Source organism: Ranitomeya variabilis, chromosome 2 (assembly GCF_051348905.1).
Source record: "Ranitomeya variabilis isolate aRanVar5 chromosome 2, aRanVar5.hap1, whole genome shotgun sequence".
Classification (NCBI taxonomy): domain Eukaryota; kingdom Metazoa; phylum Chordata; class Amphibia; order Anura; family Dendrobatidae; genus Ranitomeya; species Ranitomeya variabilis.
In genome coordinates, this window is record NC_135233.1 from 609,976,154 (window position 1) to 609,987,481 (window position 11,328).

The 11,328-nt window shown below is 39.0% G+C and overlaps 2 protein-coding genes across 2 annotated transcripts; both read right to left on the reverse strand.

The window, feature by feature from the left end:
- Positions 1–467: 467 nt before the first annotated feature.
- Positions 468–4,344, reverse strand: LOC143809766 (uncharacterized). Its single transcript, XM_077292780.1, has 7 exons — positions 4,153–4,344; positions 3,957–4,061; positions 3,726–3,862; positions 3,445–3,651; positions 3,176–3,259; positions 1,654–1,907; positions 468–1,522 (listed from the first exon to the last, which is right to left on the reverse strand). Exons 1-7 carry the CDS (start codon positions 4,327–4,329, stop codon positions 903–905), a joined length of 1,584 nt encoding a protein of 527 aa, XP_077148895.1. The 5' UTR covers positions 4,330–4,344; the 3' UTR covers positions 468–902.
- A 251-nt stretch (positions 4,345–4,595) lies between these two features.
- On the reverse strand, positions 4,596–6,259 carry LOC143803895 (uncharacterized). Its single transcript, XM_077281653.1, has 4 exons — positions 5,955–6,259; positions 5,230–5,280; positions 4,984–5,122; positions 4,596–4,898 (listed from the first exon to the last, which is right to left on the reverse strand). The coding sequence occupies exons 1-4, from the start codon at positions 6,239–6,241 to the stop codon at positions 4,596–4,598; spliced, it is 780 nt and encodes a 259-aa protein (XP_077137768.1). The 5' UTR covers positions 6,242–6,259.
- Between the last annotated feature and the right edge of the window lie 5,069 nt (positions 6,260–11,328).

Genomic DNA, 11,328 nt, shown 5'->3' on the forward strand with positions numbered 1-11,328 from the left:
GATAGAGAGGCAGAGAAAGTCACAGACAGTTATTTAAAGGCACATATAAGCTGGGTCGGGCACAGTGAGACACATAACGCGATAGAGAGAAGACTCACATCTTCTGCTGCTAATCAGCAACAAACTGGGCTGTTCAATGTGACATATTTGGATCACTTCACCAGTCTCTAAATTTGCATTGCCAAGGCACAGCGAGAGAGAGTCACCGTGAGGCACAGAAAGAGGCACAGAGAGGCGCAATGAGGCACAGTGAGGCGCAGACAGGCGCATGAAGACAGAGAATGATAGAGAGGCAGAGAGCCCAATATCCAGCTCTCATCCTCAATGTCATAATCTACAGTGAGAGCCGGCTACTAGTGCCAAAAAAACAATAGCCGGCTCTCATCCTCTGAATATTTACATTTTTTTTAAAGTGTGGGCCCAACTAATTTAAACATAACACCAGTAAGGAAATGGTAAAAGGAAAATATTTATTTATATTACTTTTGACAATAATAACAATAGCAACAAAAATTTATTCAGTTATAGGCTGCCGTCACACTAGAAGTATTTGGTCAGTATTTTACATCAGTATTTGTAAGCCAAAACCAGGAGTGGAACAACTAGAGGAAAAGTATAATAGAAACATATGCACCACTTCTGCATTTATCACCCACTCCTGGTTTTGGCTACAAATACTGATGTAAAATACTGTTCAAATACTGCTAGTGTGATGGCAGCCATAAAGTGCAATTAACTTCACAGTGCTTTCCATAAACCCAAAACAGTGTCCACATTGGGTCCACAATCCAGATTCCCTATCAGCATGTCTTTGGGGTGCGGAAGGAAACCAAATTAACTTGAGGAAAGCTGCGCAAAAAAGGGGAAACCTATAAAGTAAAATACTTTTTTAAATGTTACAGTCATGTGTTCAGCCATGAGATATTTGAAGCTTCTCCAAATTGATTCTTTTTGACACCATAATCAAACAAAAGTTCTACCCCTGGTTTGAGATCACAAATAGCCGTAAATAGGATTGATGGGGTGTGATCGTCAAGTATGTATTTAACGACAGGTTTCACATTGTAATTTTTTTGTGAATGATTGATCTTTCGTCCAAATGTTGATGGCATGTCTGGGTGGCATTTGCATGGAGCCTCCCTGGAATCAAAACACCACACCTCTTTTCCAATATTAAAAAAAAACATATAGCATTCATTTTCATGCACGGTTGATTGTAATATTTCAGCCTCATTTCCTGCTATAAGCGCCCCATGATAGTCACAAATGATGTCACCCTTGGTTAATCCACGAGTCGTGTGGAGTCCTTCACCTTTCGTTTTATCATTTGTGATGATAAGGCCTCTCCATTTTTGTGACCTAATCATTTCTTGAAGCTTGGTAACATGCTCTGGATCCCCTCTTTTTGGTTTTGGCATCCATCCACTTTGGACATCTTGTAGGCCAGGTAGATTGGTTGTCCAATGCTGTTTTTTCAAATAGTTCTTTAGGTCTTTTTCTTTGGGGAAATGCCTGAAAAAATCTACAAGAAAAAACAATACTGTAAAATATTCAGCAAACATAAAATGTTAAGGCAGCACATCCCAAAGAATACATCGTCTGCTAGACAGAATTAAAATGAAAATTAGAAATCAATCCATTAAAAAAACTTACCGATTGCATTTGAAACCCGTAAATTGTACTGTTCCCGCCTCCATTTATCCTGACAGTACTTCGCAAAATTCTCGGTGTACTGACTGCAGGCGGACAGGGTCGGCGGATCATCGTCCACTCCAACAGGGTACTTTTTAATTAGTCTGCTGAAATGGAACAGTTTTTCAGCCTGTTGGACTGTTTTTTCCTTGTCTGTTTGTTCCGCCTCAGAATGTCCTCGATTGCCGCCTTCTCCTGCAGTGCCAATGAAACTTCTGTAAAGTTAAAAAGAGAGAGATTATAAGTTATGAGATCCTGAAAGTGGTGTTGTTCCTTACTAGACGACTTAACCAAGAATTTGGAATTAATCATATGCTAAAAGACATAATTGCTTAAAGGGAAGGTGCCGCAAAGTTATTTGTGATAAAAATTATTGACTATATAATCAATTTATGTTTAATACACAATTAAATATATTAACTATTATTTACTGCATGGCCCCATTAGGTTAGGGATCACAGGACTGTAGGGCCACATTACGCTATTGGTGATAGGACTGTAGTTACACATTATGCTATATGGATAATAGAGGCTGTATCCTATGCAGAGTAGTATAGAGGCTACATTTTGCAATATTGATAAATATAGAGACTACGTGGAGGATTATAGAGGCTACATTATACTATATGAAGAACTATAGAAGCTGCTTTATAATTGAGTACTATGGAGATTGCATAATATTATATACAGGTAAAGGCTAGATTAAATTATATTGAGGACTATGTGTGGTGTATAATATACTAGATTGTGGCCCGATTCTAACACATCAGGTATTCTAGAATATGCATGTCCCCGTAGTATATGGACAATGATGATTCCAGAATTCGCGGCAGACTGTGCCCGTCTGCTGATTGGTCGAGGCAACCTTTATGACATCATCGTCGATACTGTGCCCGTCGCTGATTGGTCGAGGGCGCCTGGGCCTCGACCAATTAGAGACGCGGGATTTCAAGGACAGACAGAAAAACCCTTAGACAATTATATATATATATATATATAGATAGACTATGGGGAATCATTTTTTTTACACTTTTTTTATAGAAGGCAATGGGGTTACATTATACCAAATGGAGGACTATGTAGGGCCATTATAATATTTGGATGGCTTTGTGGAGGGCATTATATTATGTGTATGGCTATGACGGAGCCTTTATACTTTATGGAGGCCTAATTGAGGGTCACTATATTGTGAGCAAGCAAATATACAATGTGAAGCTTGTGTGGGGTTCAAAAGACCGTGCGGAGATCTGTGTGGGGGTCATTATACTATGTGCAGGGATGGTAGGGGCCATTATACTATATATAGGCCCCTTGTACTGCATGCAGGGCTGTACGGGGAGGTCACATTTGTGGATTATACTGTGCTGGGGCTACTATTCATTGCCAGGGTAGTTGAAGGGGGTACAGTTGGGTTATCATAGTGTGTGGATGGTATTGTGGAGGAATTGTGGGGGCATCATACAGTATGTTTTTGGTCTCCTACCCAGCGCCTTCTGTCTCTTCCTCATTAGTTTGTCCCTCGCTGCCTTCTTCTGCTGTGATCCTCCGCCTCTTGGGCAATGTAGATCTGTGAAGTTAAAAAAAAAGACCGTTAAGATATGAAAAACTGATAAAAGGTGTTGTTACCTAGTAGACTACTTAACAAAGAATTTAGTAGGAATCATTTATGCTAAAAGGCATAATTACTTAAGTCTCATGCAATGAAAAGATGGATTTTGGGAATGCCTGTGGAGATAAAGTTAGGTCTCTTACTCGGAGGTTCCTGCTTCATCGTCTCCCTTTAGTGTGGCTACTAATAACATCCCGGCCGCCAATAGAGATGTATCCACGGTGTCTGGTTTGGTGTCAAGCTGCAAATATGCATTGGCCTGGTCTCTTTCCACTTGGGAAAGATTTTCTTCAGCCCACTTTTTATATATGTTTATTGACCTCGTCCATGTTATTATGGGCAGCCCATACCTGCGGATAAAACATTTGTTAGTAGTGGTAAATGCTTGGAAGAAAAAACAAGGAGGGCCTCATTTATTACTAACTTCTTCTGGAAGCGCTCCATGTCTTTGACAGGATTCAAGATTCTTTTCCCCTTGCAGGACACAAAGAATTCAAGCGCCTTATTTACATCCTCTGGCTGAACAGTTGGCCTAATCTTTTCAAAGTATGTGCAGAAATTCTGTCAAAGGGAAATGTGTAAAAAATATGATTGCCAATAGCAAAACCTTAATTCATATAATGCTGTGCTGTATGTTCATGTTTTTAACATTTACCTGCTCATCCTCATCCTGCAGTATAACAATACTTTTTATTGACTTTACTATTGTCACCAGCTGTCCATCAACATGCAATTTCTCCCTCTCAATCCATTCTTTTACCTATAAGATGAGGAACATAGAAAATACATAAGATATGGCGAAGCTGCATCTATCACCAATATGCTAAGTTGGTTAATTATATTAAACCTACCATTAGATTTTTGATCTCAGATGGGTTACGCAAATATTTATAGACGAGAACAGCCTGAAGATAATAACATGCCAAAGTCTTCTCCTTATCAATCAGCTTAATGCACAATTGTGCTCGTGTAAAGATATCAGAGATGTGAGGCTTGGCCACTGTCAAAATTTTGCGACAATCAGCCATGGTGAGAGGCGCAGATTCCAATCTATGGGTGATAAAAGTAGGTATGTTACAGGTACATTCGTTTCTATGTTTTTATTGGATTGCACGGGAATTGTGGATTGGCAAGATGAGCTAAACATTACTTTGTCCCAGCCTTGGATGGCGGTACAAGTAATGAAATATAGACTTTCTGATAATCCTCCTTTCCCATGATGATTTTTTATGGCATTTTCCATCCCCATGACAGTAGAAATTCAAATTGCAGGTGCGGTATAAACTTGACCTACTTACCCCCTCTTCCTGCCTTTAACAAGCTTCTGGTTCAATTTATTCTCTATGACCTTTAGGGTCTCCATAAAGGGACCAACTGCATTTTTAGCTTCGTCGTCGAGGTCACTGGGGTAGTCCTCTGAGAGTAGGAAACTTATAAATTTCCGCAGGTGACTGAAATGCTTTTTAATGGTTTCTTCACTGGTCTTCAGTCTTTCCAGGGAAAGAAAATATTCTCTGGTAGCCCTCAAGTTTTTTAAAAAGTCCACAGAGATCTCTTCAGAGTTTATAAAGTAGAGAAAGCGGGAAACGATTTGTATCTAAAATTAAACAAATGATCATACAATTGGGTTCACATCTGTAAGGATTCATCAAATACATGCAGACTGATAAAATCACATTTACCATTGGCTTTATGGTCGATGCTGAACATTTCCCCTTCAAATATTTTTTAAAACTCAGTAAAATAGTGGATTTTAAATCATGCTTTTTGTGAAACCCAACCACAGTGATTTTTTTCCGCAGGGGCATATTGGCACTTGAACTGGAAAAAACAAGAAAATATTAAGGTGATTATTGGCACCAGAAGCTTCCTTTACTCATATTAAAGCGGTTACAAATGTTTTTAGAAATTTGTTACATAGTTCTTACCTAGCTTTTTCAACAACAGTAGGGAGAACAATAGGCTCCTCCGTGGATGGGCTAAAATAGAAAAACAAAATATGCATTAATTCATCTATAAATGAGATTAAGAACATATAGAACTTTGTATAAAGGGCCAAGGCCCTTTACCACTACGGTGGTGCCTGTACGGCCACTATAGTGGCAACAATCTTAGTTTTGGCTCAATTGCAAAAGAGGGCTTTGAAACATCTGATTTATGAGTATATATTACATTATTATTATATTTTATAATATATTATATATTATCTATGTATAATACAGTGTGCATGTTCTTCACCTCAACAGGTGACACTGCTTGTGTTGCCCATAGAGGTGACACAAAGGTATATACTGTATACAGGAGGAGATGACACACAGGTATATACTATATACAGGGGAGATGACACACAGGTATATACTATATACAGGAGGAGATGGCATACAGGTCTATACTATATACAGGGGAGATGACACACAGGTATATACTAAAAGTCTAAAGTGTGAACCTTACTTATCAATATAATAGTAGGGGTAGACTTTTTGGCATTGTGTTGACATGTCTGTCAGACATTTTGATGGCACTAAACTAAGATATATATATATTGCATACAAATAACTATATAGCTAAAAATTAAATTACATGTGTAAAATTAGGATAGGTTATAGTTAAATGCAAGAAAACCCTGAAATATTGTGAAGAAACATATACATACCTTTCAGAAGGTTTTCCTGTCACAATGCAACCACGACTTTCCAAAAAGTTTGTGAAGAAGTCCTGGGCATTGGTAAATTGGCTGTTCTGGAAATTTAGACTGTTATAAGGAACAACAGACAGGGATTGGGCCACCCTCTGCATGTTCCTTTTTGCAGTCTTCACCTCTTTGTTGATCTCTGCCTTCATGGTTTTCATGCAAACATGGCTAAGATGAATGCGGAGGTTTCTGTAAAACTTAAGACATCTCTTACAGAGAAGAAGGCCTGGCTTTGCAGAAGATGCCATTTTCCATCAATGGTAAGATATAAGTTGTTCCTTCAAGAACCTGAATAGAGTGATTTTTGGAATACTGTAAGCTACCTTATATACACTGAGGAAGCATTTGAAAAACAAATGTTTGTGTGGCAATTCAATCCATGAGACGGCCATCACTTTAAAAAAAAATAAAAAATTATATATATATATATATATATATATATATATATATATAATATTATATTATATATAGAAGAATTTGAGAATCACAGGTTACAGGCCAAAAAATGCAATGTCTTATTAGGGGAAAAAGCATCCATAGGCCTCCTTCTAAACTAGGCATGCGTTTGCAAGTATGCATGTGTTTGAATGCACAGGCAAACACAGACTGTAGAAAATGACATACTGGATTCGAAATTTTGAGGTCAGCGGCAGATTTCGGGATTCTAAAACCCCACAACTACCCAGCAGGAGGTACCAGGCAAAAAAATCTTGGCAGCAATATGGTGCAGATTGCCACCTACACAAAGACTTTTTTTGTCCCCCGTTTCCCTTTTTTGGCCTTTAATCTGTAATTTTAAAATCCTTCAGTTTCCCAGAATAAGACATTTTTTGCCTGTAACCTGTGATTCTAAAACATATATATATATCTTTTTTTACCTGACAGCCAGCTCTATATACAATGACACTTAGAAGCTAGGTCTGTCTCTCTATTATATTATATATTCTATTACAGACATATAGAGCTTAAAGTTACATGCAAAGTTAGTTCCCTTAGCTAAGCAATTAAGAGTAGACATGTATGGTAATTTATCCTGAGATTACAGAGTCTGCAAGTTTTGGATCTAGCCAGCTAGAGGTGACTCATTGTAACACTTACAGACAATGGTGTTTACCAAATGGCTGCAGAGCTAAAGTTATGAAAAAGAAGCTATAGCTGATAGATATCTATGTAAATCCTCTGCAGAGTTTGTCTCTCTTTTTTTTTTTTAACTGTTCAATCCTGCAGATTGATGGCTACAACAGGAATCCTAATGTCTGATTGGGACAGCAGATTTTAAAGCACATTTTCAGTGTGGGACAGATTTTGGGGGTTCTATATTGGTGTGGGCACTGAATGGCATTCTCCAGCACTACGTGTGCCACTTATATGGGCATTGGACGGCATTCTCCAGCACTATGTGTACTATTGGTGTGGGCACTGGATGGCATTCTCCAGCACCATGTGTACTATTGGTGTGGGCACTGGATGGCATTCTCCAGCACTATGTGTGCTATTTATATGAGCAGCAGACAGCATTCTCCAGCACCTTGTGTACCATTGGTGTGGGCACTGGATGGCATTCTCCAGCACTACGTGTGCCACTTATATGGGCATTGGACGGCATTCTCCAGCCCTGTGTACCGTTGGTGTGGGCACTGGATGGCATTCTCCAGCACTATGTGTTCTTTTTGGTGTGGGCACTGGATGGCATTCTCCAGCACTACGTGTGCCACTTATATGGGCATTGGACGGCATTCTCCAGCCCTGTGTACCATTGGTGTGGGCATTGGACGGCATTCTCCAGCACTATGTGTACTGTTGGTGTGGGCACTGGATGGCATTCTCCAGCACTATGTGTACTGTTGGTGTGGGCACTGGATGGCATTCTCCAGCACTATGTGTGCTATTTATATGGGCAGTGGATGGCATTCTCCAGCACCATGTGTACTATTTCTATGGGCATTGGATGGCATTCTACAGCACTATGTGTTCTTTTTGGTGTGGGCAGTGGATGGCATTCTCCAGCACTGTGTGTGCTATTTATATGTGCAACAAATGAGTACAATAGTCGGCTCTCATCCTCAGTATGTCATTTTCATCAGTGAGACTCGGCTAATTGTGCAAAAAATGAATACAATAGACGGCTCTCATCCTCAGCATGTCATTTTCATCAGTGAGAGTCAGCCAATTGTGCAAAAAATGAGTACCATAGTCGGCTCTCATCATCAGTATTTCATTTTCATCAGTGAGACTCGGCTAATTGTGCAAAAAAATGAGTACAATAGACGGCTCTCATCCTCAGTATCTAATTTTCATCAGTGAGACTCGGCTAATTGTGCAAAAAAATGAGTACAATAGACGGCTCTCATCCTCAGTATGTCATTTTCATCAGTGAGACTCGGCTAATTGTGCAAAAAAATGAGTACAATAGACGGCTCTCATCCTCAGTATCTAATTTTCATCAGTGAGACTCGGCTAATTGTGCAAAAAAATGAGTACAATAGACGGCTCTCATCCTCAGTATGTCATTTTCATCAGTGAGACTCGGCTAATTGTGCAAAAAAATAAGTACAATAGGCGGCTCTCATCCTCAGCATGTCATTTTCATCAGTGAGAGTCAGCCAATTGTGCAAAAAATGAGTACAATAGTCGGCTCTCATCCTCAGTATCTCATTTTCATCAGTGAGACTCGGCTAATTGTGCAAAAAATGAATACAATAGACGGCTCTCATCATCAGTATTTCATTTTCATCAGTGAGACACGGCTAATTGTGCAAAAAAATAAGTACAATAGTCGGCTCTCATCCTCAGCATGTCATTTTCATCAGTGAGACTCGGCTAATTGTGCAAAAAATGAGTACTTATATATTCTATTACAGACATATAGAGCTTAAAGTTACATGTAAAGTTAGTTCCCTTAGCTAAGCATTTGAGTAGACATGTATGGTAATTTATCCTGAGATTACAGAGTCTGCAAGTTTTGGATCTAGAAGACACAAAAAAGCACAGTGAGGTCAAAAATACTCTTGTGAAAAAAATCACAGTAATAAGCAAGTGCTAGTCAAAAGATGTAAAGAAAACAGGGTATTTAGTTGATACGTTTTTTTGCAAAAAAATGTATACTAAGCTGCTCCACCAAATCGCCAAGATATACCCTTATAGAGCAGTCCTAACTAATGTATGCAATCCCTATCTGATGTATTTAAAACCTGATTATCTGTATAATACCTGTATAAGCAGGGTTCAGAGAGAAAAAAAATATACTTGTGGACATGCAGGATGGAACAGCTTAAATGCAAGTGACCCACCGAGGAGTGGTGGACTCCCCAGTCTTGTAGAAACAAGAGAACAATTATGGAACCAGAAACACATGGGCCACTTGCACACTGAACAAGTCTGTAGGAACCTGTTCACAACACCAAAAAACTTGAAGACACAAAAAAGCACAGTGAGGTCAAAAATACTCTGTTGTTTTTTTTTCTCTCTGAACCCTGCTTATACAGGTATTGCATACATTAGTTAGGACTGCTCTATAAGGGTATATCTTGGCGATTTGGTGGAGCAGCTTAGTATACCTTTTTTTGCAAAAAAAGTATCAACTAAATACCCTGTTTTCTTTACATCTTTTGACTAGCACTTGCTTATTACTGTGATTTTTTTTCACAACAGAGTATTTTTGACCTCACTGTGCTTTTTTGTGTCTTCATGTTTTCTGGTGGTGTGAACAGGTTCCTACAGACTTGTTCAGTGTGCAAGTAGCCCATGTGTTTCTGGTTCCATAAGTTTTGGATCTAGCCAGCTAGAGGTGACTCATTGCAACACTTACAGACAATGGTGTTTACCAAATGGCTGCAGAGCTAAAGTAATGAAAAAGAAGCTATAGCTGATAGATATCTATGTAAATCCCCTGCAGAGTTTGTCTCTCTTTTTTTCTTTTTAACTGTTCAATCCTGCAGATTGATGGCTACAACAGGAATCCTAATGTCTGATTGGGACAACAGATTTTAAAGCACATTTTCAGTGTGGGACAGATTTTGGGGGTTCTATAACCACATAACTCTTGTGCACCATGTGTACTATTGGTGTGGGCACTGGATGGCATTCTCCAGCACCATGTGTACTATTGGTGTAGGCACTGGATGGCATTCTCCAGCACTATGTGTGCTATTTATATGAGCAGCAGACGGCATTCTCCAGCACCTTGTGTACTATTGGTGTAGGCACTGGATGGCATTCTCCAGCACTACGTGTGCCACTTATATGGGCATTGGACGGCATTCTCCAGCACTATGTGTACTATTGGTGTGGGCAGTGAATGGCATTCTCCAGCACCAGGGGTGACTGCAGAAGCGGCTTACGAGTCATTTTTTTTCCCTCAGGGGCATATCCGCACTTGAACTGGAAGAGGCAAGAAAATATTAGGGTGATTATTGACACCAGAAGCTTCCTTTACTGATAGTAAAGTGGTTACAAATATTTTTAGAAATCTGGTACATGGTTCTTACCCAGCTTTTTAAACCAAAGGAGGTAGACCAATAGGCTCCTCTTCTTCAGTAGTTGGCCTAAAAAAAAAAAAAGTCATTAATTCTTCTATAAATGAGATTAATAACATATGAAACTTTAGAGACTACTTGTATGGTTGGTCAAGGCCCTTTACCACTATGGTGGTGCTTTTAGGGTCATTATACTGGCAACCATCTTAGCTTTGGCCCAGTTGCAAAGGAGGGCTTTGAAACATCTGATTTAGGAATAGAATTGTATCAAAAAGGATATTTCAAGCTCAACTTCTAAATGTGCAAGTGTCACATTGGCACAATGAAGCCAGAGCAATATCCAAAAAAAATATAAATTATAACTGCAATAAGTAAATAATTTCCATCACGACCAAGGTATGTAAATGTGAGACTTTTTTTTTTTTTTTTTTGATTCCCTCACTTCCATGGGAGCTCAAGCGCTTAGATGGAGAATGGAGAATGAATAATAGATATAGATATACACACAGCTAAAAGTTACAGGTAAAATTAGTTCACTGGATCTAGACTATTGATTATCTAAAATACAGTTTTAGAGTAAGTTCACACAGAACTTTTTTGCTGTGTATTTTTGCTGCATTTTTATGCTAATTTTCAGCTGCTTTTTACAGTACCAGCAAAGCCTATGAGATTTCAGAAATCTCATGCACACACATTGGTTTTTTGTTTGATCAGTATTTTCTGCTTTGCTGCATTTTTTGGACATAGAGCAGGTCACTTCTTTCACTTCTTTCAGCGTTTTTGCTGCGTTTTTTCACCCATTGACTTGAATGGGTGATGGAAAAACGCTGCAAAAACGCATGTAGCATTATTTGCTGCGT